The 27,962-nt window shown below is 34.8% G+C and overlaps 1 protein-coding gene across 1 annotated transcript; it reads right to left on the bottom strand.

Moving 5' to 3' along the window:
* Positions 1–88: 88 nt before the first annotated feature.
* On the bottom strand, positions 89–27,890 carry RBFA (ribosome binding factor A). The gene is made up of 7 exons (XM_051970579.1): positions 27,478–27,890; positions 25,810–25,852; positions 24,950–25,123; positions 23,543–23,655; positions 8,742–8,826; positions 3,215–3,285; positions 89–596 (listed from the first exon to the last, which is right to left on the bottom strand). Exons 1-7 carry the CDS (start codon positions 27,693–27,695, stop codon positions 158–160), a joined length of 1,143 nt encoding a protein of 380 aa, XP_051826539.1. The 5' UTR covers positions 27,696–27,890; the 3' UTR covers positions 89–157.
* Positions 27,891–27,962: the final 72 nt, after the last annotated feature.

Genomic DNA, 27,962 nt, shown 5'->3' with positions numbered 1-27,962 from the left:
CTTCTTAACTGACTTCCCATTTTGAAAAAAGAAAAATGCACTTTTAATTTTTAAAATAATAATAATGGGCACAGTGATAGCACAGGAGTAGATTTTTAGGTCCAGTTTAATGTTAAATAGCAAACCAAGCCAAATTTTTAAAAAACTATCAGAAAAGTTAACACTTCTTAAGTTTATTTTCTCCAAGATCTGTAGTTGATGAACTTTGTTCCTCATAAACACTATTATCCTCTAATTCTAATTTCTCTAATGCTTCTTGCAATTCATACTCTGGTTTATATTCTTCCAAAAAGCTATCATTCTTGTCCAGCTGATCACAATATCTGTTGAGTAAATAATCCTGGGGGGTTATGTCATCATCCACGGAACGCTTTGCCTTCTTCATTTTCTTTTTCACTTGCTTCTGCAGCATAGATACCTGTTCCTGTTCTTGCTCTGCACTTCCAATGCTTATATCATCATGACCTTTCCCTTTGTTTCTTTTGTACTCCATTATCTGCTTGTGGAGTGCCTCATGGTCAATTCCAAAGAGATTTGGCTGAATGGTGCACTCTGATACATGAGATGATACAGAGGTTACTGATGTCTTACATTCACTGTAAATTTAAGGAGAAAAAAAGAAATCATTTATCAATGGTATAGTAAAATAATTTTAAACATCTCCACATTAAAATACTTTATGACCATACATGTGATTTTGCTGAGCCTAATTTCTCCAGAGTCATTCAATACCTCATATTAAATGCACTCCAAATGAATTTCTGCACTCATACATGCCAGATGCACCAAGGAAATTAAATAAATAGAACTAGCCATTCACATTAAAAGTACTCAACCAAAAGCAGCTAAGAAAAAGAGAAACAATGTTGTCTTTTCTTTAAAAGCTATAAAGTCCCCCTACTATATGGACAGGACATGAAAGAGAATTGAGATTTTACTGTACAAAAAACAAAAAAACAAAAAAACAAAAACAAAATAAAGCACTAGGTTATAATTTCCATATACTTTAAGGAAATTTATGGTCTCATTCTTTTTTGCTGAAAATATCCATAGTGTTCATTTTTTTTTTTCTTTAGCTAGAAACAATAAAAGGAGTAACAGTACTTTCCTCCTTGCTCTAGAGATCATTATTAGTCAATTTCGGCTAGAGTATCTATCTGGAGGAGAGGCCCAAAAATCAAGTTAGAAAAATAGAAGAAAAATTGGAAAGAGCAAAGGAGTAAAGAGAATAAATAATAGGATAAACAGGGGAATAAGAGGATGAAGGGAAATATATAATAATTATTACTATGGAAAACATTTTTACAGTAAGTTTCTCTATTTCTCAAATATATAGAAAACTGATCAAATTTATAGAAATAAAAGCCATTCCTCATTGATAAATGGTCAAAGAATATGTCCATATTCTGGCAGTTTCCAGACAAAGTAATCAAAACTATTTATGATGATAAGAAAAAAATGCTCTAAATCACTATTCATTAGAGCAATGCAAATTAAAGCATCTTTGAGCTACTATCAGATTAACTAGTAAGAAAAAAAGAAAAATGATAAATATTGGAGAAAATATGGGAAATTTAAAACATTAATACACTGTTGGTGAAGTTGTATATTGATTCAACCATACTGGAGAACAATTTGGAACTGTGCCCAAAGGACAATAAAACCTATGAAAACCCTTTAACTCAACAATACTACTATTAGATCTGTATCCCAGAAAGATAAGCAAAAATATTCATAGCATTTACATATTTAGTGGTGACAAAGAATTGGAAATTGAGGGGATGTCTATCAGTTGGAGATAAACTGAACAAGTGGTTGTATATGATTGTGATGAAATACTATTGTGCTATAAGAAATGACAAGCAGGATGCTGTCAAAAAAATCTGGAAAAACTTACATGAAAGGATACAAAGGGAAATGAGCAGAATCAGGAGAGTACTGTACATAGGAACAACAATATTATATGATGATCTACTGTGAATAATTTAGCTATTCTCATCAGTACAATGACCTAAGACAATTCTGAAAGGAAAAAAATTTGTCTGTTTTCTTTCACAACAGCATGACTTACATAAAAATATGTTTTGCATGACCACACATGTACATCTTATGTCAAACTGCTTGCCATCTCAATGAAGGAGAAGGAGAGAATAATCTGAAGAAAAAGAGACTATTAAAACTGCTTTTACATGTAACTGGGAGAAAAATAAAATATTATTTTAAAAAAATCTTTATTACTTCATATACACATATAAAATATCTTCAGCTTACTTGAAAATTTTTTTTCATGTATAACAATGATTTAAATTGTTTGCCAAGTAAAGAAAAATCCATACAGATAATACAGAAATAACAAAGCAAAAAAAAAAAGGATGGGGGGACACCTGCAAACTGTCCAAAAGTGGTAGAAGAATTGTGGAATTATAGATGTACTAATACATTGCTGGTAGAGCTATAAAATGGTATAGCCATTTTGGAAAGCAAATTGGAATTATACAAATAAAATGCTTATGTGTCCAAACTCTTTGAACCCGAGACTCCATTAATGGGAGTAATCAATAAGCAAGCAATCAATAAGAAAACAGCCCTTATATATTCTGAAATATTTACAGCAGCACTTTTTATGATAATTAAGAATTGGAAACAAGGTAGATGGCCATTGATTGGGGAATGGCTAAACAAGTTAAGATATATATGAGTGCAAATATTACTATGCTGTAAGAAATGTTTAATGTGATGAATGTGGAGAAGCACAGAAAAATCTATATGATTTGATGCAAAGTGAAGTAAGTAGAGTCAAGAAAGCAATATACATAGTAACTGCAACAATGTAAATGGAAAGAACACCACATCAAAATATTAAAAATATTATACTTCTAGTACAATAGGAAATTATATCATGTTTTAGGAACATTAGACATACATAAAAACAGTCTTCAATTGAGGCTAAACATGAGAAGAAATATCAGCTATTATTTTTATTCTACATTTCAATAGAGAAAGACAATCCATAAAAGTGGGCAAGAAAGGGAAAGAGGGATAAATGATGGGAAACTACAAAGAATCAAGAGTAGAACCAGTGAAGAAGTGATCACAAGTCTTGAGTGCTTCCTGAAATGATGGTCCCAAGCAGGAACTCTTTAATCAGAGAAAGACTGAAGGAGCAGAGACAACATCAAGGTAAGACAGATTGCTATTTATTTTATTTATTTACCTTGGGTCACTTTGTGTCAAATCTTTTTCATCAGGGGGTCCAAAATCAGCAATTTCCAGTAACCTATTTATCTGAAAAATAAATTCAAAATTACCTACAGTTTGATACCATTTAATGAAAAGAGCATCAGACTTTAAGTTAAGAGAGACGTGTGTTCCAATTTGATTTCAACACTTATAATTTATTGCTACCAATACACCTGAGACCTGTTCACTTACTAATTAAAAAAAAATCTAAATGACCTTTTTTTGGTTTGTATTTTATTTAAAAGGAAGACCAAAACCGGGTTAGTATTTCTGCTTAAGATAGACAACATAATGGAAATAGGCAATGGAGAGACAGCAGAATTACTCAATTACTCAACTATTATTTTTATTCTACATTTCAATAGAGAAAGACAATCCATAAAAGTGGGCAAGAAAGGGAAAGAGGGATAAATGATGGGAAACTACAAAGAATCAAAAGTAGAACCAGTGAAGAAGTGATCACAAGTCTTGAGTGCTTCCTGAAATGATGGTCCCAAGCAGGAGCAGAGACAACATCAAGGTAAGACAGATTGCTATTTAGGGGGTGGAAAAGTTTATAGAGTTGGGAATGGAGCTGTGTAAAGGGCAGGAACTCAGTATGATTGATTTAATCCTACAACAAGGTGTTAACTCAGTGGAATTGACAATGGTTATCTAGTTTAGCATCTGAGTTCTCTAGTTCATTATGATTGATCTAATCTTACAACAAATAATGGTTCCCTAGTGATATAATGATTGGTTTATACTCAGTATAGTGTTAATGATATAACTGTAATAGAGTATATAAACTGGGACAAACTGAATGAGAAACAGATTTCAAAACAGAGACCCTCCCGGTAGCTCTCCTGCCTCCTATACTGAAACCAAGACCCATTCTTGGGCTCCAGAAAGCTAATCCAAGTCCCAGGTGAAAGAGACAGACTGTGAAGGAGATAATAAAGATTTTGGACTTTATTCCTGACTATTCTTGTGGTGATTATTCTGCTGAAACGAAGGCTGATCCAAAGACCTCCAGAAAGCTAAACAGAACCTTACAGAGCTGGAAGAAAAGCTACACAAAAAGGGTTCTGAAAGAAATGGCAGTTGTGACTGCTGAATGGCCATCAACAATCTCTGAAAAATGAGAGTATTAGAAAGGTCTAGGGAAGAAATAATAAATGTCCTAATTTGTTTTTAAAGAGAGAGAAATTAAGTCTACATACCCTAACCTGCTGAATTGAACTTCAATTCCTGACAAAATTATAGCACCTTTCTGTTGTTGTTGATCCTTTCTTTTCAAAGAGGACCAATAACATCATGAGGGTGAGGTCCTGACTTAATTGTGAATTGGATTAAATGAAGCAGAATCAAAATGAATTGCAGCAATGAAGTGAAGCAAAACTGTACAAAGTCATCAGCCTCACTCTCTCTTCCAGAATTAATGAAGTCTAGTGGCAAAACAAAAATCAGAATGACTACCAATAGCTTGGGATGCAGTATAATCTTGGCCTCTTCTGTCTAACCAAGCTCTAAGCACACATAGTGCCTGCTTCAACTGCCTTCACGGCTGTTGGAACAAACTGTTCTTGTCTTGACTATTTTGCCAGGGGAAGTCTTGACATGCTTGGTGTACACATCTCCTTAACTCAGATGGGTTGGAGGCCTGTCAATTACTTCAACTTGGTTTAGCCTACATACCAAGAAATTGCTGGAATATATCTACTATGCATGCTACAATTTCTTGGAGTCACAGTTGAGAGCTAGGTGTAAAGGTGAATGAGCAACCCTAAAAAGGGCTTGAGGTCAAACTCTCAAACCAAAAATATTATTCCTACCAAAATACCCTAAATACCACTTGGAACTACCTGAATGATCCAACAACAAAAAAGCCAATATCAACTTCAAAAAAGATTTCTAATAACATAACATTCTCATTCCTTTTGTTATTGGTTTGCATTTTGTTTTTTTATTCATTTTCTTTCTTTTTTGATATGATCTTTCCTGTGCAGCAAGATAATTGTACAAATATGTTTACATATATTGGATTTAACATATTTTAATATGTATAACATATATTGGATTACTTTCCATCTAAGGGAGGGGGTAAGAGGAAGGAGGGGAAAATTTGGAACACAAGGCTGTGCAAGGATCAATGTTGAAAAGTTATCTGTGCATTTGTTTTGAAAATAAAAACCTTTGATTGAAAAAGAAAACTCTCTAAAAAGTGTCCCTAGAATCTGTTATAGGCCTTATGCTGTTTTGTAGTATTACAATACTATTGTAATACATGACTTGGTCAGTGGCAGAGATAACATACTTATCAAATTTATAGATGACAAAGTCAGGACCCAAAAGGTTTTTAATGGCTACAACTGGCCTCATCTAATAAGATGAAATTTAACAGATATAAATATAAATCCTCATGCTTCAGTTAAAAAAAAATATTCAAAAGTTCAAGATGGGAGAGTGGTCTGAAATAAATTGGAAAGCTTAATGAACTACAAGTTCTGTTTGTCAACAGTCTATTATGGCAGCAAAGAAAGCAAATACTCCTAAGATGTCTTAAGAAAAGCCAAGTGTCCAGGAAGAGGGATATGATCATCATTTTGTACCTTAAAGAGATCAGAAAATACCTGTGTTTGAATACTATGGTCAGATCCAAGTATCACACTTTAGGGCCTTCTGGAACAGGTCCAAAAATAGTTAACTATGCAGAATACTAAAGATTATAGCATAGAAGGTCATAAAAGGATTAAATGAAAGAACTTGGGATGCCTATCCTAAAGAAGAGAAAATTTAGAAGGGATTCAAGAGACATTTTATGTATGAAAAAGGCTTCCCTGTGAACAAGAGATCAGAGTTGTTTTGCTTGGCTCCACAGCCAAGGAACTTTTTTAAACTAGAAGAAAAAAATTTCTAAATAATAAGAGTGGGAAAAAAAATAAAGAGTAGAAAGATAGAGAAAGAGAGAATTGCATATGTTTAACATGTATTGAATTACTTGCTATCTAGAGGAGGAAGGAAGAGGGAAGGGAGAAGGGAAAAGTTGGAACACAGAGTTTTTCAAAGGTGAATGTTGAAAACTATCTTTGCATGTATTTTTAAAAAATCATATTTATAAATTTTAATAATGCTATTAAACTTAAAATGGACTCAAGTGCTAATCTTAAAAGTTCAATTTACATGAATATTTCTGAAGAACAGTCAGGCTTTTAAAACTATTTCCTTGAACCTTTGGCACAGAATAGGCACTTAACAAATGTTTATTGATTATTCAGTACTTTCTATGAAGTATTGAATCATCTGAATTGATTTCATATGCAGCCTTATTCATTTCCATTAGTATTTCTCTTAACTGTTTAAAGTATTTTTGAAAAATACTTCAAATACTGCTATTAAATCTTTCCTTTCATAATATCCCCCAGTTCTTTCTTGTGAGCTGAAAGGCTATTGAGTAGTTTATAAAAGAAGCAATGCAAATGAATGACTATGAAGGCATCAAAATATGACTTTTATGCTAAAGCACTATTACCAACTTGTTGTGCAGCCTTACTTATAAGGAGGAATAAATTGATTACAAGGAAGACAGCTGGCAGGCAATGACCACACATAGATTAGACCAGATCTGCAAAATATTTTAAGGCAACAAAGGATAAGAGGCAGATTACTTTATGCCATTTCACTAACCCTCTCACTGGTTGCCCAATAAAGGCCTGTGTAATTTTTCAGTACCTTTCTCAACTAGTTTCCAGTGATGACCAAATCTACAAACAGGGTTTCACTTTATGTTGATCCATCTTGAAACATTTTCCACAAATTTATTGCTTTGAAAAGCAGAAAATGCCTGAATTAGATTAATATCTCAGCATTATTTAACAAATGCCAAACCAACTGTAAAATTTCAGGTTTCAATGCTTAGGAAAAACATATTTCATCAAAATTGTTCTCTACAAGTAACATTTTTGAAATTTTGATTTCAAAATTTCAAAAGAAATTTATTTCATTTGTTATAATCAACTTCCACTAAAGACATATTTGGATGCCATTTCTTGATACATTTGACAGGCAGTTGAGCTGAAGTTTTCCAAAGCTATGCTAATGGATCACAAATTTTGGCAGATGCTAAAAACCTGGGAAAGCTTCAAATATAGGCGTGATAATGATAGTTTATGTGTCTGTTGGATGACAACCAATCCAATGAAATTTAGTTGGTCATCTTTAACTTAGTCAACAATTTGCAAGGACCATTTATTAAGTTATAAAGGACTTGCAAATCTGTCTAAGTGAAAGGAATACTGACACCAATGAAATCCCAGATAACTGATACATCATTAGTCATAATCTATAGAATATCATATGAAATAACTAAGAACCGAGATCCTTACAAGATTAGAGTGAGAAATTAAAAGTTTGATCAGAGTCTTTGTTTTTTCAAATGGAGAAAGTAAGGCAGCTTTTTTTCCTCCTTTTTTTCTGTTTTCTGGGAAGGCTGTACCTATTATTATTACCAGCAATTATCAAAGGCAAAATCCATCTATTTAATAATTACACCAAAAGTCACATACTGAAAATTATCTTGCCTGTCACTTTTAGCACAATTCTCATAAACTTTATAAGTCTACAGCAAAACTGGAATTTTTTAGAGATCTCTAAAAAGCAAATCAGGATTGGCTTTAAAAGGTTGGTTCTAAGAGAACTGTATGGATCTGCACACATATATTGTGTCTAGGATATACTTTAACATACTTTTTAACATGTATAAGACTGCCTGCCATCTAGGGGAGGGAATGGAGGGAGGAAAGGGAAAAGTTGGAACATAAATGAGTGCAAGGGACAGTGTTGTAAAAAATTACCCATGCATATGTTCTGTCAATAAAAAGATATAATTAAAATTTTAAAAAAATTTAAAAAAAAGAAAAGGTTGGTTCTTTCACTAAATTATCATTGACAAGTTCAAATATTATATTTTAATGAGGAGAAAACGTTGCCACTTTCCTTTTTCTATGGCTCTTCTAGCCTGTCCACTATTCCCAATATAAGCTGAAATGGCAGCATCCTTTGTCTAAACTCCAAGTCAGTATTTTATACATAGCAAATACTCAACTTAAAAATAAATAAATAAAAACCCAATTTGTCAAATGAATAAAAAGAGACTTTAAGAAAATGAAAACCAAATCACTATTTAATTGAAACAGCTTGGTAGAAAGGATAGGACTCCTTTACACTTGGAATACAAATGGACTTGGAATCAGAAGGATATCAGTTACTAGTTAGTTGTATGACCCTAAGCAAGCTACTTAATCTCTCTGGGTTTTAGTTTCTTCCACTGAAAAACGGGGGATTATAGCCTATAATCTAGTTCTAGATCTATGTTCTGGAAAAGGCTGGGGAGAATAATTTAATTATCAAAAGATTCAATTTAAAGTTCTTTTAATTTGTTCCTATCAAAATCACCCTACATTTTCCTAGAAAGGAGAATAATATATCTACAAAATAAAATTCACACCAACAATTTTACTTACCTCTGCTACTGCTGCATTTTCTTTATCACGAATAAATACTATTGGAGGAACATTCCTTAGGATCTGATAGGTAATTAAAAGATGCCTAAAAGGAACAGAAGATCCAAAGAGTTCCTCAGTTTTTCCATGACATTTGATATATGATGTTGTTAAAAAAAAAAAAAAAACAAACAAACAAACTACAACACATTATGACTTACAACCAGTGGTAATCAACTAGTTTAGAATTCTAACCTTCTAGAAGTAAAATGTCAAATTAAAAAGGTCTCCTACAGTACCATGTGACATGAGGAAAAGATTACTATGCAGAGCCATAATCACAAGTTTTAAAAAAAAAATTAGGCCCCTTAAAAGCATTTTATAACAAAAATTCATATATTTTATATAAATTATTCTATAATATTTAAGATTTTGAAAAGATTTTTCTTAAAACAATTCTGAGGCATAATCAATGAAAGTATTATCTTCATTTTACAGATATATAAACTGAAACTCAGGTAAAGCAACAAAAACAGAGCAAGGAAATAGAAAAACCCATATTCAAAATCACGTCTAACTGAAGGCCAACTGAGTTTTTTATATCATGTTAAACACTCACCTATATTAAGGAAGAAATAAGCATGCCAAGTATTGTGGTAAGTGTGTTACAAATATCTCATTTGATCTTCACAACAATCCCATGAGGCAGATGCTATTATTATCCACTTTTTATAGTTAAGGAAACTTAAGCACTAGAGAGCTGAAGTGACATATCCAGGGTTACATACATTTCTGAGGTAGGTTTGGAGTTTAGTTCTTCCTGACTCAAGGCCCAGCACCCAACACTGTGCCCCTCGATGTATGAAACTCAACAGCTTTTTAATTAACTCAGCCTTTTAATTAAGATATTACCAGTTTAAATATTTCTTGGCAATAATTCTATAAAACTCAGTTTAAAACAACTTCATTATTCAAAATTAAATGAATAATGCAGAATTTACTGGATCACAGAATTTAGAACCAGAAGTAAAAAGACCAGAAAAATAATTCAGTCCTATATAGATGAAGCCACAAAAAATGATATGATTTGCTTAAGACTAGACAGTCTTCTTTAAGGCTCAACTCAAATAACACAGAATTATCTCATTTAATTCTCACAACTCCTCTAAAATATACATGTTGTTATTATCTCATTTTACAACAAAAGAAACTGAGGCAAAAAAGGATAAGGCATTCATCTCAAGTCACAAAGCTAGGTAGTATTTGAGTCCACATTTGAACTCAGGTCTGAGGAAAGGAACAGACTCTGAATTCTCCATATTCAAAATTTCTTACTGCCCAATGAAGAGTTCTAAGAGAAACATTACTAGAGTTAGCTGAGCAGAAGGTCAGATTTATGATTAAAGAACACACTACAATACAGTATGTAACATAGACTAGAGGAATGAGACAGTTAAGGCAGAGAGAATATTAGGGGGCTCTAGCAGGAATACAGCAAGAAGTGAAGAGGATCAAAATTAGGTGGTCATTATGTGAACAGAGAGGAAAAAGTGCATATTAAAGATGTTGTAGAGATAGAAAAATAGGAAGATATGGTAACTGATTATATATGTAGAGAAAAGGATAATGAGATGTCCAGGATAAGTTGAGGTGATGAACCTAGAAGGAGGATAATAGTAGCTTAGAAATAGTGACGTTTGAAAAAGAAAAGGGGATAAGGTAAAAGATACTTTGTTCAGTTCTGGATGCTTTTAAGTTTTAAGATGTTCCCAGGATAACTCTGGAGAGCTATTTGAATTGTGCAGGATGAAGTAAACAGAATCATATACATAATTTACCTAATTACCACAATAATCTAAAAGAAAATACTACTGAACCAATTGTGATTTCAAAGTATGCCTTCTTTCTCTTACCATAGATGACAGATTACAGGTATAGAATAAGGTATATATTTTCAGAAATGACCAATGTATTGATACTGTTTAGATCTAAACTATATGGTCTAATGGTTTTTTCTACTTTCTTCTATTTAAATCTGAATTTTGCAATAAGCAGCTCATGATCTGAGCCACAGTTAGCTCTAGATCTTGTTTTAACTAATTATATATAGAGCTTCTCCACTGCTGACTACAAAGTATATAAATCAATCTGACTTCTATGTTGACTGCCTGTGATGTCCATGTGTAGAGCTGCTTTTTGGGGGGGTTGAAAAAGTGTATTTATTTATGACCAATGAGTTAAATCTTGACAAAATTCTATTAGTCTCTGCCCTGCTTCATTTTGTATTCCAAGGCCAACCTTGCCTGTTATTCTAATTCTCTTATGATGGCCTACTTTAGAATTCCAATCTCCTGTGAAGAATGTGGCATCATTTTTTGGTATTATAGATCTTCACAGAATTGATCAACTTTGGCATCTTTGGTACTAGTAGTTAGAGAATAGGCTTGAATTACTATGATGTTAAGTGGTTTGCCTTGGATTTAAACTGATATCATAGTGGTCATTTTTGAGAATATATGCTAGTAGTTCTTTTCTCATCTTTTTACGGACTATGATAACTATTTCTTCTAAAGGACACTTGTGCACAGTACTATATGTAGTCATCACTTAAATTAAATTCATCCATTCCTGTCCATTTAAGTTAAGTGACACCCTGGATGTTGATATTAAATCTTTCTATCTCCTGTTTGACCACATCCAGCTTCCATGGTTCACAGATTCAACATTCTAGGTTTCCATGTGAAATTAATCATCACAAGAAGTATCCACATGTTGGAGGGAATGTGGGAAAACTAGGACATTGATACATTGTTGGTGGAATTGTGAATACATCCAGCCATTCTGGAAAGTGATTTGGAACTCTGCTCAAAAAGTTATCAAACTGTGCACACCCTTTAATCCAGCAGTGTTACTACGGGGCTTATATCCCAAAGAGATTTTAAAGAAGGGAAAGGGAGAAATCTGGGAGGGAAAGGGGAGGATGGAGCCAAGATGACGAAGAAGGCACACTTTCATGTCCTCACAAACAACTATTAAATTCAAGCCTCAAAAATAGCGCTTCACTGGTAAAACCCACAAAGTTTAGAAGCACAACTTACCAGCCAAAGATAATCTGGAAGATCACCAAGAAAGGTTTGTCCTGAGGGGCCAGGAACAGACCAGCGCAGGCAGGGAGAGACTAGCATCTGGAACAGACCAGGGGCGGGGGTGACCTCTCAGCTAGAGACAACTCTGCTATAGGCTAACTGCTCTGCCTTAATTATAAAGCAGTAAACCAGCAGAGAAATTAAAGCCAAAGACAGAGGGTACTCTCTAAAAAACGCCAGAACCTAACAAAATCTGGCTATAACCACTCAAAACCAGAAGTGACTCAGGCAGACTGTAATGTAGCCCTGCAGCCACATCCTGCAGCGGGGCTTTTGCGGGGACAGTTACAAATCTGCACAGCAGGAGGGCACAGCCTGGGCAGCCTCTAATCTGCACAGAGGGGGACTTGGCCTGGGGCAATAGAACTTTCACAGCATGACCATGCTTCCCTGGGCAGGGACACTTCTGGTCTGAGAGGAACTATTCACTGGTCAGTGGCTAATACCCACTCCCCCACAGTGGGTTTTGGCCTGGGGTAGTGACACTTTCACTGCCCAGATTCTAGCCCCAGGGCAATCCTTAACTCGCACAGCAGGGTTCTTTGCAGGGCACTTTCCCAGCTCAGCCTTGCAGGCCTGAGTTACTTGCAGGGGAAACTCTTTCCCAGAGCATTCCCGTACTTTCTCCCTCGCTGCTCTTTGTAGCCGGTTGGCAGGACAGCTACCTGTCCATACACCTATCCTTGCTCTGCAGAGGAAGCTGGTAACCTTTTGGCCCTGAAGGCAGACCCTACAGGCTTTAACAAAATTAATTTAAAAATCAAAAGAATGATCAATAGCTTCTATACAGAAAGAGAGCAGTTTTCAACCCAGAGGGGACTAATAGCAGACAGTCTCCAGACAACTGCTGGTCCACAACACAAAAGTCTTCTAGAAGAGACTATTAAAAACCTTAAAAGAGAACTAGAAGAAAAATGGGGAAAGAGAAGCTATGCAAGAGAGCTACAACATCCTGAAATGTGAATTGGAAAAGGTAAAAAACTCCCAAAAAGTGCAGAGAAACAGAATTTATGAATTGAAAAAGGTTAAGAATTCCCAAGAAAGTAGGATTTGTGAATTGGAAAAAGGAAATAACTCACTAAAAAAAAAATTACTGAAATGGAAAAAAATTCCATAGAGCAAAACAACTCATTTAAAAACTCAATTGGACATATAGAAAAAGAAGTAAAAAAAAGCTAATGAAGAAAATAACTCACTAAAAATCAGAACTGAACAAACAGAAATGACTGATTCATTGAGACATCAAGAATCAGTCAAGCAAAACCAAAAAAATTTAAGATTAGGAAAAAACATCAAATATTTACTTGGAAAAACAACAGACCTGGAAAACAGATCTAGGAGAGATAACCTGAGGGTCATTGGACTTCCTGAAAATTATGATGAAAAAAAGAGCCTAGATACTATTTTACAGGAAATCATCAAAGAGAACTGCCCAGAAGTAATAGAACTAGAAGGTAAAATAGGCTTTGAAAGAATTCATCTAACACCTTCTGAAAAAGATGCTAAAATAAAGACTCCAAGGAATATTGTGGCCAAGTTTCAGCACTATCAGACTAAAGAAAAAATATTACAAGCAGCCAGGAAAAAACAATTCAAATACCAAGGTGCCACAATAAGGGTCACTCAAGATCTGGCTGCCTCCACATTAAAGGATTGAAGGGCCTGGAATCTGATATTCCGAAAGGCAAAAGAACTTGGAATGCAGCCAAGAATAAACTACCCAGCTAAGCTGAGCATTTTCTTCCATGGAAGAAGATGAACATTTAATGAAACAGAGGAATTCCATTTGTTTCTAAAGCTTAACAAATCTAAACAAAAAATTTGATCTCCGACCATAGGACTCAAGAGAAGCAGAAAAAGGTAAAAGGAACTCTTGAGAACTGTAAAAACCACATGTGTAATTTGATTTTACTGATATAACATAAAACAAGGGAAGTAGAAATGGAAGGGAATTGTGCCAGAAAAAGGGAAAAGGGGAGATAAAAAGAGGGAAATTACATCCCATGATGAGGCAAAGGAAACCTATCATATCTGAGGGAACTTAGAGAGGGGGAGGAACATTGTGTGAATCTTACTCTCATCAAAGTTGGCTCAAAGAGAAAATAATTGACATATTTGTTTTATAGAGAATCTTTTCTCACCTCATTAAAAAGGGGGAGAGGAAAAGGGAAAAGGAAAAAGAATAATAAGGGAAGGGTACAAGAATGGGGAAGGGAGTCAAAGGGAGGAGAGGGGTTCTAAAGAGGGAGAGCTGCATGACGCAAATGGGGCCCATAAGTTTAATATTAGGGAAGGGAGTAAAAGGGAAGGAAAGAAGAAAAGCATAAGCTGGGGTTAACAAGATGGCAGGAAATACAGAATTAGTCATTTTAACCGTAAATGTGAATGGGATGAACTCTCCCACAAAGCAGAGGCAGATAGCAAATTGGATCAAAAGTCAGAACCCTACAATATGTTGTTTATAGGAAACACATTTAAAGCAGGGAGATACATACAGAGTAAAGGTAAAAGGCTGAAGCAGAATCTACTAAGCTTCAGGTGAAGTCAAAAAAGCAGGGATAGCCATCCTTATCTCAGATCAAGCAAAAGCAAAAATCTCTAATTAAAAGAGATAAGGAAGGAAACTATATCTTATTAAAGGGAACTATAGACAATGAAGCAATATCAATATTAAACATATATGCACCAAGTGGTATACCATCTAACTTCCTAAAGAAGAAGTTAAGAGAATTGCAAGAAGAAATAAGACAGCAAAACTGTAATAGTGGGAGATGTCAATTTTGCACTCTCAGAATTAAAATCAAACCACAAAACAAATAAGAAAGAAATTAAAAAGGTAAGTAGAATATTAGAAAAATTAGATATGATAGTTCTTTGGAGAAAATTGAATGGTGACAGAAAGTATACTTTCTTCTCAGCAGTTCATGGAACCTACACAAAAATTGACCATATATATTAGGACATAAAGATCTCAAAATTAAATGCAGGAAGGCAGAAATAGTAAATGCTTTCTTTTCAGATCACGATGCAATAAAAACTATATTCAAGAAAAAGTTAGGGGTAAATAGACCAAAAAGTGATTGGAAACTAAATAATCTCATCTTAAAGAATGATTGGATGAAGCAGCAAATTATAGATACAATTAATTATTTCACTCAAAATAATGACATTGATGAGACATCATACCAAAATTTGTAGGATGTAGTCAAAGCAGTAACAAGGGGAAATTTTATATCTTTAGAGGCTTACTTGAATAAAATAGAGAAAGAGAAGATCAATAAATTGGGCTTGCAACTTAAAAAGCTAGAAAAAGTCCAAATTAAAAACCCCCAATCAAATACTAAATTTGAAATTCTAAAATTAAAAGGAGAAAATAATATCAAAAGTAAAAAAAAGCTATTGAATTAATAAGTAAAACTAAGAGTTGGTTTTATGAAAAAACCAATAAAATAGATAAATCTTTGGTAAATCTGATTAGAAAAAGGAAAGAGGAAAATCAAATTGTTAGTCTTAAAAATGAAAAGGGGGAACTTTCCACCAATGAAGAGGAAATTAGAGCAATAATAAGGAGTTACTTCGCCCAACTTTATGCCAATAAATTTGATAACTTAAGTGAAATGGATGACTACCTCCAAAAATATAGGCTTCCCAGATTAACAGAGGAGGAAGTAAATTGCTTAAATAGTTCCATCTCAGAAAAAAAAAAAAAAAAAAAAAACAAGCTATTAACCAACTCCCTAAGAAAAAATCCCCAGGATCAGATGAATTTACATGTAAATTCTACCAAACATTTAAAGAACAATTAGCCCCAATGCTATATAAACTACTTGAAAAAATAGGGAATGAAGGAGTCCTACCAAATTCCTTTTATGACACAGACATGGTATTGATACCTAAACCAGGTAGGTTGAAAATAGAGAAAGAAAATTATAGACCAATCTCCCTAATGAATATTGATGCTAAAATCTTAGCAAAGATATTAACAAAAAGACTACAGAAAATCATGCCCAGGATAATACACCACGATCAAATAGGATTTATACCAGGAATGCAGGGCTGGTTCAATATTAGGAAAACTTAATATAATTGACCATATTAATAACCAAATTAACAAAAACCATATGATCATCTCAATAGATGCAAAAAAAGCATTTGATAAAATTCAACATCCATTCCTATAAAAAACACTTGAGAGTATAGGAATAAATGGTCTTTTCCTTAAAATAATCAGTAGCATCTATTTAAAACCATCAGTAAGCATCATACGTAATGGGGATAAACTGCAACCATTCCCAATAAAAACAAGAGTGAAACAAGGTTGCTCTCTATCACCATTACTATTTAATATTGTATTAGAAATGCTAGCTTTAGCAATAAAAGCTGAGAAAGAAATTAAAGGAATTAGAGTAGGTAATGAGGAAACCAAATTATCACTCTTTGCTGATGATATTTTGGTATACTTACAGAACCCCAGAGATTCTACTAAAAAGCTATTAAAAATAATCCACACCTTTAGCAAAGTTGCAGGATATAGAATAAACTCACATAAGTCATCAGCATTCTTATATATCACTAACAAAACCAACAGTTAAGAGTTACAAAGAGAAATTCCATTTAAAGTAACTACTGATGCTTGCCATCGGGGGGAGGGGGCAGCGAGAGGGAGGGATAAAGTCAGAACAGAAGTGAGTGCAAGGGATAATGTTGTAAAGAAATTTTTTTCAAAATAAAAAAAATTATTATCCCCAAAATAAAATAAAATAAAATCAAACTCTTAGAATTCTTAAAAAAAAAAATAAAATAAGTAAAGTAACTACTGACAGTATAAAATATCTAGGAATCTATCTGCCAAGGGAAAATCAGAAACTATATGAGCAAAACTACAAAACTCTTTCTACACAAATAAAGTCAGATCTAACCAATTGGAAAAATATTAAATGCTCTTAGATTGGGCAAGCAAATATAATAAAAATGACAATACTACCTAAACTAATCTATTTATTTAGCGCTATACCAATCAGACTCCCAAAAAACTATTTTAATGACCCAGGGGAAAAAAAAATGATGTAGAACAACAAAGTTCATATGGAAAAACAAAAGGTCAAGAATTTCAAGGGAATTAATGAAGAAAAAAAATCAAATGAGGGTGGCCTAGCTTTACCAGATCGAAAATTATATTATAAAGCAGCAGTTACCAAAACCATTTGGTATGACTAAGAAATAGACTAGTTGATCAGTGGAATAGGTTAGGTTCAAAGGACAAAACAGTGAATTAATAATTTAGTGTTTGACAAATCCAAAGATCCCAGCTTTTGGGATAAGAACTCACTGTCTGACAAAAATTGCTGGGAAAATTGGAAATTAGTATGGCAGAAACTAGGCATTGAACCACACTTAACACCGTACACCAAGATAAGGTAAAAATGGGTTCATGGCCTAGGCATAAAGAAGGAGATTATAAATAAATTGGAAGAGCATAGGATAGTTTACCTCTCAGACCTGTGGAAGAGGAAGGAATTTATGACTAAAGAAGAACTAGAGATCATATATTGATTACAAAATAGAAAATTTTGACTATATCAATTGAAAAATTTTTGTACAAACAAAACTAATGCAGACAAGATGAGAAGGGAAGCAATAAACTGGGAAAAATTTTTACAGTCAAAGGTTCTGATAAAGGCCTCATTTCCAAAATATATAGAGAATTGACATTAATTTATAAGAAATCAAACCATAATCCAATTGATAAATGATCAAAGGATATGAACAGACAATTTTCAGATGAAGAAATTGAAACTATTTCTAGCCATATGAAAAGATGCTCCAAGTCATTATTAATCAGAGAAATGCAAATTAAGACAACTCTGAGATACCACTGCACACCTGTCAGATTGGCTAGAATGACAGGGAAAGATAATGCAGAATGTTGGAAGGGAAGTGGGAAAACTGGGACACTGATACATTGTTGGTGGAATTGTGAATACATCCAGCCATTCTGGAGAGCAGTTTGGAATTATGCTGAAAAAGTTAATACTGTGCATACCCTTTGATCCAGCAGTGCTGCTACTGGGCTTATACCCCAAGAGATACTAAAGAAGGGAAAGGGACCTGTATGTGCCAAATTGTTTGTGGCAGCCCTGTTTTTAGTGGCTAGAAATTGGAAAATGAATGGATGCCCACCAATTGGAAAATGGTTGGGTAAATTGTGGTATATGAATGTTATGGAACATTATTGTTCTGTAAGAAATGACCAGCAGGAGGAATACAGAGAGAGGCTTGGAGAGACTTACATGAACTGATGCTAAGTGAAATGAGCAGAACTGGGAGATCATTAAATACTTCAACAATGATACTGTATGAGGATGTAGTCTGATGGAAGTGGATTTCTTCGACAAAGAGCTCTAACTCAGTTTCAGTTGATCAATGATGGACAAAAGCAGCTACACCCAAAGAAAGAACACTGGGAAATGAATGTAAATTGTTCACATTTTTGGTTTTTTTCCCAGGTAATTTTTTAACTTCTGAATCCAATTCTTCCTGTGCAACAAGAGAACTATTTGGTTCTGCATACAAATATTGTATCTAGGATATACTGTGATATATTTAATATGTATAGGATTGCTTGCCATCTGGAGGAGGGGGTGGAGGGGAAGGGGGGAAAGTTGGAACAGAAGTGAGTGCAAGAGATAATGTTGTAAAAAATTACCCAAGCATGGGTTCTGTCAATAAAAAGTTATAATTGTGAAAAAAAAAATGAGATTATAAATAAATTGGAAGAGCATTGATAGTTTACCTCTCAGACCTGTGGAAGAGGAAGGAATTTATGACCAAAGAAGAAGTAGAGATCATTATTGATCACAATTTGATTGTATCAAATTGAAACGTTTTTATACAAACAAAACTAATGCAGACAAGATTAGAAAGGAAGCAATAAACTGGGAAAACATTTTTACAGTCAAAGGTTCTGATAAAGGCCTCGTTTCCTAATTCTCCAAATGATAAACGGTCAAAGATATGAACAGACAATTCTCAGATGAAGAAATTAAAACTATTTATAGACATATGAAAAGATGCTCCAAATCATTATTAATCAGAGAAATGCAAATTAAGACAACTCTGAGATAACCACTACACACCTGTCAGATTGGCTAAATGACAGGGAAAGAAATGCGGAATGTTGGAGGGTATGTGGGAAAACTGGGACACTGATACATTGTTGGTGGAATTGTGAATACATCCAGTCATTCTGAAGAGCAATTTGGAACTATGCTCAAAAAGCTATCAAACTATGCATACCCTTTGACCTAGCAGTGTTACTACTGGGCTTATATCCCAAAGAGATTTTAAAGAATGTTTGTGGCAGCCCTCTTTCTAGTGACCAGAAACTGGAAACTGAGTGGATGCCCATCAATTGGAGAATGGCTGAATAAATTGTGGTATATGAATATTATGGAATATTATTGTTCCGTAAGAAATGACCAGCAGGATGATTTCAGAAAGGCCCTGGAGAGATTTACATGAACTGATGCTGAGTGAAATGAGCAGAATCAGAAGATCACTATATACTTCAACAATACTATATGATGATCAATTCTGATGGACGTGGCCCTCTTCAAGAATGAAGATGAACCAAATCAGTTCCAATAGAGCAGTAATGAACTGAACCAGCTACACCCAGGGAAAAACCTCTGGGAGATGACTATGAACCACTACATAGAATTCCCAATCCTTCTATTTTTGTCTGTCTGCATTTTTGATTTCCTTCACAGGCTAATTGTACACTATTTCAGAATCTGACTCTCTTTATACAGCAAATTAACTGTTTTGACATGTATACATATATTGTAATTAACCTATACTTTAACTTATCTAACATGTATTGGTCAACCTGCCATTTGGGGGAAGGAGTGGGGGGAAGGAGAGAAAAATTTGGAACAAAAGCATTTGCAGCTGTCAATGCTGAAAAATTACCTATGCATATATCTTGTAAATAAAAAGCTATGATTAAAAAAAAAATCTGGGGACTTGGAAACATTAAACAAAAAAAAAAAAAGAAAGAAAGAAAGAAAGAAAAGGAAAAGGGACCTGTATGTGCAAGAATGTTTATGGCAGCCCTCTTTGTAGTGGCCAGAAACTGGAAACTGAGTGGATGCCAATCAATTGGAGAATGGATGAATAAATTGTGGTATGTAGAAGGCTGAAACTCTTGAGTCGATGCACTGAGGTCAGGACAGCTGAGCACTTGAGGCTAACTATTGATTGGACAATACTCTATAGGTACATGCTTGGAAAATGGCCCTTCCCACTATCCTGTGCTGGCTCAATGATTGGTGTATACAGAGGATTGTAGGAGGGACTGGGGGGTGGAGTAAGATGAGCCCAAGTCACTTTGGCAGTAGACAAGGAAAGAAGGTGGTCAAGGAGATTCTGCCTCCATCCTGTTCTCTTCTAACCCTAAAGACCAAGAATAAAGACTAAGGACTTTTGCTTATCCTGACTCTGGCTGATTCTAAGGTATACAGGGTGCTAGAGTGGTCGTTACAGTGGTATATGAATATTATTGGAATATTATTGTTCTGTAAGAAATGACCAGCAGGATGATTTCAGAAAGGACTGGAGAGACTTACATGAACTGATGCTGAGTGAAATGAGCAGGATCAGAAGATCATTATCGATGTCAACACCAATACCATATGATGATCAATTCTGATAGGCGCAGCCCTCTTCGGCAATGAGGCCAAATTAGTTCCCATATAGCAGTCATGAATTGAACCAGTTACACCCAGCAAAAGAACTCTGGGAGATGACTATGAACCACTAAATAGAATTCCCAATCTCTCTATTTTTGTCCGCCAGCATTTTTTATTTCCTTCACAGATTAATTGTACACTATTTCAAAGTCCAATTCTTTTTGTACAGCAAAACGGTATGGACATGTATACATATATTGTATTTAACTTATGTTTTAACATTGGTCAACCTGCCATCTGGGGGAGAAGGTGGGGGGAAGAAAGGGAAAAATTATAACAAAGGGTTTTGTAATAGTCAATGCTGAAAAATTATTCATGCATATGTCTTGTAAATAAAAAAATTAAATATTAAAGAATTAAAAAAAAAAACATGAAATATCCGCAACTGAGTTTCCTTTAGGCTTTAGCCCAGTCATTTCATTGGTACTGGAGGTATCTCTAGTTGTCCTCTACTATTGTCTAATAGAATATTGGACATCTTCTGACTTTAGGAGCTCATCTACAAATAGTATTTTTTTTTTAAAATCATTTTATTAGTACTCAAAGATTTTTCTCGGCAAGGTTTGACATTTTCTTCTCTAAAGAAACCCTAAATGATGATGCTATTAAAGTGCTGCACTCAAGATGCCAGCAACACAATAATGACCACTGGATGAAAAAAGATGAATTTATATTCAATCCTAAAAAAGGGCAATGCTAAGGAATACTAAAATTACCATACAATAGTACTCACAAGATTATACAAGCTAGACTTTAGCAATATGTGAATGGAGAATTACCAGACTAGGCTGGTTTTCAAAAAGGCAAAAGAACTACACTGGGTTACAGAGAAAGCAAGAGAGTTCCACAAAACAAAAAAAAATTGACTTCTGCTTCACTTATTGAAGCCTTTGCCTGTAAGGCTCACGTAAAATATGGCAAGTCCTCAATCAGATGGGAGTACCATCAACTTATTTGTCATCTGAGGAACCCACATGAGGGCCCAAAAGCAACAATTAGAAATGAATATGCAATAACTGATTGGGTTAAGATCAGAAAAGGAATGTGACAAGGCTGCATATTATTATTTTATTTAACTTATATGCAAAGTAAATCATGTGAAATGCCAGGCTAGATGAATCAAAAGTCAGAAAAAGTTGCCAGGAGAAATGTCAACAATCTCAGACATGTAGATAATACCACTCTGATAGCAAAAAGTGAAGACGATTTAAGAAGCCTCTTGATGAGGAAGAGAAGAGTGTAAAAGTTGACTTGAAGCTTAACATTAAAAAAAAAAAAAAAAAAAAAAAACAACAACAACAAAAAAAAAAAACCTTAGGATCCTAACAAGTCAGATTTTCTATTCTTTGGCTCAAACATCATACTAGACAGTGATTGCAGCCATGAAATTAAAAGATCCTTGTTCCTTGGAAAAAAAATCTATCTCAAATATGTACACCACACTTAAAAGCAAAGACATCACCTTGCCAACAAAGTCCATTTAGTCAAAATTGTGGTTCTTACAGTAGCAATGTATGGCTATGAAAGTTGAACTGTAAGGTAAACTGAGAGCTGCATAAGTGACAATTTGAAATTGTGATGCTGAAGAAGAATTTTGAAAGTCCCTTGAACAGCAAGGAAATCAAACAATTCAATATTTAAAGAAATTAATTAAGGCTATTTATTAGAAAGTTAAATATTTAAATTGAATTTTAAAATTTAAAAGTTAAATCCAGCAGTGTGACATTATGCAAGTCACTTAACCATGTTTGCTTCAGTTTCCTCAACTGCACAATGAGCTGGGGAAGGAAATGGCAAACCATTCCCTTTGCCAAGAAATCCCAAATGGGTTATGAAGAGTCACACACACCTGAAACTATTGAAGTACAACAGTGTGCTTATCCCATGATGTTGCCTAGAAGTTATTTTTTAAAAAATTAAATGCTCTATATAAACCTATATTCTTGAAATTTGCTCCTTTGTAAATAGGGAATTTTTGAATACTTGAAGTCTATAGTTAGTTGATTGAATAAAAGCCTATTTTATCTAAACACTGTTTCATCTTCAAAGTAAACATTGATAATGCTTTATTTGCATACTTTAGGCCTAAGAAAAACAAACAAATTATAAAAGCCCTAAGTAGAAAGTGCTTTCTGTGAAATGCCAAAACTAACACTTTCCATAAAAGGGAAAGTAATTAATAAAGAAAAATCTAAGATAATTTAATTACAAATAAAACACTGGGATATTTTAGGAAAACTTTAATACAGAAAGAAAATTTCAAAATATTTTAGAGACACCCAGTTTTCCAGAGCTAAGGCCCAACAAACTCACTGTGCCCTGAGTTTGGCATAACAACAATCCTTTGCACCTTATATTTTCCCATCCACTAATAAAGAGCATGGCTTTGACCAGCACTACTTTTTGACCAGTTCACTGAGGCATTTATGATTTTCATATTAATCAATATGATTTAGATATATTCCCCTTATTTTCCAAGGACCTAAGAGCTAACTATCATTCCTTCTAACATGCTCAAAATTCATTTCTTGTACAGCTAAGTGAATTGAATCAGGTCCTATATTCTGCTCTACCACATCTGGTTCTACACCCCACTGTGAGACAATCAACTTGAAGTCTGTTCCCACAGGACCCAGGTATGCCTGCATGAGCCTGCCATGGAACTGCTACTCAAGACCTAAAAATGATGTCATGGTTCAGCCTACTTGTGGTTTTTTTCTCTATATATAGCACTGCCTTTGTCCTAGCATATTAAGCCCTTCTAATCAGGAGGACTTCCACTTTCAAGTGTTTTCTTCATATTTTTTTGTTTGTATCATGACTGTCCCATTCTAACTTGTTCTGTTCAGCTCTGGCCATTCAAAAGTTAGAGGCTGATTTTTCATCCAAATAACAAAAACTATAATGTAAAGCAAAATAGTAGCACCTGAAATATGAAGCATTCTTCTGTAAAATCACTTCTATGTGATCATTCTGCTCAGCAGACAGGGATGTCTTCCAATACACACGACAGGCTGAATAATCTGGGGCAAGAGATACCTGAAAAACCGCCATTCCACCCAACAAAAAAACAAGAAAAAAAATTCATTTAGTCAGGTATCAGTTCTCCTAAGCTGTGTGTATCCAAATAATTCTTTCAGTAAATGAGAAACAAAGCCTAGTATTAACTCCACAACTTAAACAATGCAATTTTTCATGCATATGCCTTAATCATACCTTTAATCCTACTCTTACTCCCATTCTCCTAAAATACAAATAATGCAATACACTAGTGAATGAAGATAATGAAATTTACAAAGCTTCAATATTTTACAGAAGCTCAAGAATTAGAAGAGTCTTCAGAGGCCATGTAGTCCAAGCTGTTTCTGAGCAAGGATCCATTAATAATAGGTCTGACAAGTAATCAGACAAATGGCCTCCCTCACATAAGATTCCTTGATACCAGGGATAATTCTGGTTTGGTCTATATAGTCCTGGGGCCTCTCAATGCTTGGCATATAATAAACACTTAATGTTTGCTGGTTGTTAGGCCAGTCTTCATTTAGAACCCTAGTTTCTTTATATTCAAAGAACTACAGAATTGGAAGGGACCTAAGAAATCATCTAATACAGTCACTATTATGTTTCTATAAACCACTTAATTACCTCCATATTCAGCTACCGTGACACTTAGTACACTTAAAATGTACAAACTAGTAAAGAGAAAAAAAAAGACTACCATACACACCTTTTTTTTCCCCAGTGTTCTTACTACTTTGGGTGAATTCACTTTAAAAAGATGGTAAAAAATCACTTTTATTGTTGCTAAGTCCTTTTCAGTCACATCCATACCTTTGTGACCCCTTTGGGGTTTTCTTGGCAAAGATATCCGAGGGATTAGCCACTTACTTCTTCAGCTCATTTTACAAATGAAGAATTGAGGCAGACAGGATTAAGTGACTTGCCCAGGACCACAGAGCTAGTGAGTATCTAAGAGCTGGTTTGAACTCGGGTCTATCTGATTCCAAGGCTAATGTTCTATTTATTGGACCACCTAGCTACTTTTAGGAAATAGTTTACCTGAGTTTTAAAAATAAAAAAAATTGATTTCCCTCACTCTCACAATATCACCTGGTATTTTACTCTTCTACTCAGGCATTTGCTTGCAATAGCACATTCTAATTTTCTCTTTTAGCTTTTTAAAATGATAAGTATTACCATAATCTACAACTAGTCTTTGAGCATGAAAGTTAATTGTCAATGTAAGAGGAAAGGATTCCTAATGCATAATCTATGTGAGTTCTGAAACTTTCAACAGCATAACTTTGCATAAATTGTAACCACTATGATATACCTTAGAAAATTCCACATTCAGATCATAGACATCTTCATTTACTTCAAAGGTACGTATCAAGTCTGACAATGCCTGATAAAGAATCCCATCGAGGGCCCTCTTGCGTATGCTGTCTTTTTTAGTCTTTTTTGGAGTACGTTTCATTAGACTTTCCCAGCTAGATGGATTATATGTCTTTAAAGAGAAAAAGAAAACACAGATTGAAAATGACTAATATCTTGGTACATTCAACTCCTACAAAATGTAAAGGCAAAGATATCAAGGACTGATCAACTAGCATCTGTACACATCCTTGAAATGTGAACAGCCCACAAAACCTAGTCTAAGTTATCTGGGCTTTCAGTGAGAAAATGTTGTTTATTTTACAGGTGACTCTTCTGTTACTACTATATACTACTATAGTAACCCTCTTAGATAAAAGCACTCACCAACACTGTATTTACTTTAACATGACTATCTGTAAGCCTAATTCATCAGTACTTTGCATAGATTTCTGTGTGTAATTATATCTGAAGTAGCTATAAATTGAATCAGTCACATTTCCTTAATTATATCTTAAGCAGCTATAAATTGAATCAATGACATTTTCTTAAATTGAAATCAGATAGATTTAACAAAACAGTATAAGTAAATAATCTTGTGCTTTCAATAAAAAGAGCAAATTTTCATTTTCCATTTGCTGTCTAATGACAACTAACTTACATAGATACTCATCTCAAAAAAGAGGCAAGTGAGTAATAGAGCCTTGTTCTAATAAATGCAGAGGAATGAGAATGATATATTTACAAAAGTATCCAGGCTTATCTAGTAAAAGAGTCTAGGAATCTAAGATTTTATAATCACTACCACTCTTTACTTACAAAGTGAGGTCCTAGGGAAGGGCTTTCATACCAGAATTTCTTTCTGTGGGGAAAACAGATAACATTTGCTTTGATCGTAACTTGAATAAAATAGTTATGACTATAACTAGACTTTTGAGAAGTTCAAACACCACAACTATGTAACTAAAAAGCTAAACTTAGACAAGATGTTACTAAGGTTCTAATTAAAAAGTTACAAAGTAGTAGGGAGTAAAGTCAATACAAGTCTCAATAATTTTAAATTGGTCCTATTTCACTGTCCAAAGGCAGAAAAAAATTATCAAGAACCTTTCTTCCATACTACCTAGAATTATCTGGGTCCTATTCATAAAAACTAAAAAGTTAGTGGCATTAGATTTGGTAAGTTTTTTTTTAAATATGCAGTTGCATGCCTTTTTATCATTATTAAAAGCTGGATAACAACCTAAAGTATCTCTAATATGTTTGATATTTCAAGTAATAGGATCCACAGAACATCAGCTTTAAAATGATAGGGATCTTTGACTTGATTCTGTAAAGCTCCTGAAAAATGAAGGAGGAATAGTGTCCAGCAGTACAAGTGAAAAAACAGTAAATATCTTCGTTACCCTAAAGATAGTTTTACAATATTAAAATAATTACACAATTGCTACTTGTAAGAAGATGGTACAGAATGATAGGAAAAATCCTCTTTCACAGATGGGTCAATTTAAGACACTGATTTATGCCAAGCCACCCGTTGACCCTAAAGTGGTTTTTTGAAAACTATTGATTTAAAATATTAAGTTATTCTTTTATTAAATAATCTCATATATAAGTCAGAGTTTAGAGTTAATATTAGTTATACCAGCACAGGTATAAACCACAGGTTGATTAATGTACCAATAATACCTACTTAAGTTTTCTATTGTAAACATTCAAGTTTTTCCATTTTGCAGAAATATTCAAAGTTCAATGTTTCCTCACGTGATTACCCAGATTTTTACATTTTTGAGGACCGGATAAATCAGGAACACTTTACTAAAATCGCTACAAAATCCTACCAGCTGCAACTTAAAGGGGCAGAGTGCTCAACCACCATTCTGGGGTATTTTTCTTATACTGTCCTAAAAAACCAGCTGTTGTTCTGTCGCTGGGGCTCAAGTCAACGTGGAGGAATTCCTCCCTTTATTTTAAGCTTTTAATTCTCTATCTACGACCTGTGGGACCATGGGCAAGTTTCTTAATTTCCTCTGGGTCTCGATTTTCCATCTATAAAATGGGGGAGGGGGTGTTGGACTAGATGGCTTCTGAGCTCAATTGCAACACTAAACTGAAGAGGGGATTTGGGGGATCAAGCAGCCAGGAGCTGGTGAGTCTTAAACTGTCAGAAGATGGAGCGCCTAACAGACCCTGGATGTCAAATCTCCTGTTTGGAAATAGACAGCTAGCACTGACGTGAGGCTTTAAAGTTTGCAAAGCGTTTTACATAGAACATCTCTCTCGATCGGACAGCAGACGCTATTACTGTTATTACTATTAGTATTACTCCCGTTTCACAGAGGAGTCCTTCATTACTCGCAAGCACTGAAGAGGCGCTAAAGGAAACTGAGGCTGCGGGAGAGGGAGGGACGGATCCCTCGGTTATTAGAGCGCTCTCTAAGCACTACGCCCACGAACTGCGTCCTTCCCCAAGTTAAGCCCATTTACTTGGTTTTCGAAGCAAATTTCTTGAGCAAATTCTTACTGCCGCAGACAGCTGGCGAGCCATGCAGACCCCGGCACTGGGGACGACCTCGAAGGAAGCAGATCACTAGGCTTAGCCACCGACTCTTGGTTTCGGCCGCCAAGGCTCCGCTCCCCCTCCAAAATGCCAGCTCCGACCCATTCCTAGAGAAGCTGAGCGATCGCCCCAACGCGACCCACATGGTTCCAGTCGCTCCCGCAGGCCCGCACCAAAGCTGCGCGAAACAACCCAGAACCCCATAGACGTCCCGGAAGTTCCGGTCGCGCAACTGGAGCTCCCCCACGTGGCGATTGGCCGCGACGCAATAGCGGAGACAGAGGGCACCGCCCACCTTTATGACGTCACCCTCCTTTTGAGGATGAGAGCGGGCCGAGGCTCAGCCCCCTGGTCAGTTTCAGAACGTGTTATCCTTCCTACTTTCGAGGCCGTTCTCCTAAACGTAGCGCCC

Source organism: Antechinus flavipes, chromosome 1 (genome assembly GCF_016432865.1).
Source record: "Antechinus flavipes isolate AdamAnt ecotype Samford, QLD, Australia chromosome 1, AdamAnt_v2, whole genome shotgun sequence".
Classification (NCBI taxonomy): domain Eukaryota; kingdom Metazoa; phylum Chordata; class Mammalia; order Dasyuromorphia; family Dasyuridae; genus Antechinus; species Antechinus flavipes.
Note: the sequence above shows the minus strand (reverse complement) of the source record. Positions and strands in the feature narration are given on the sequence as shown.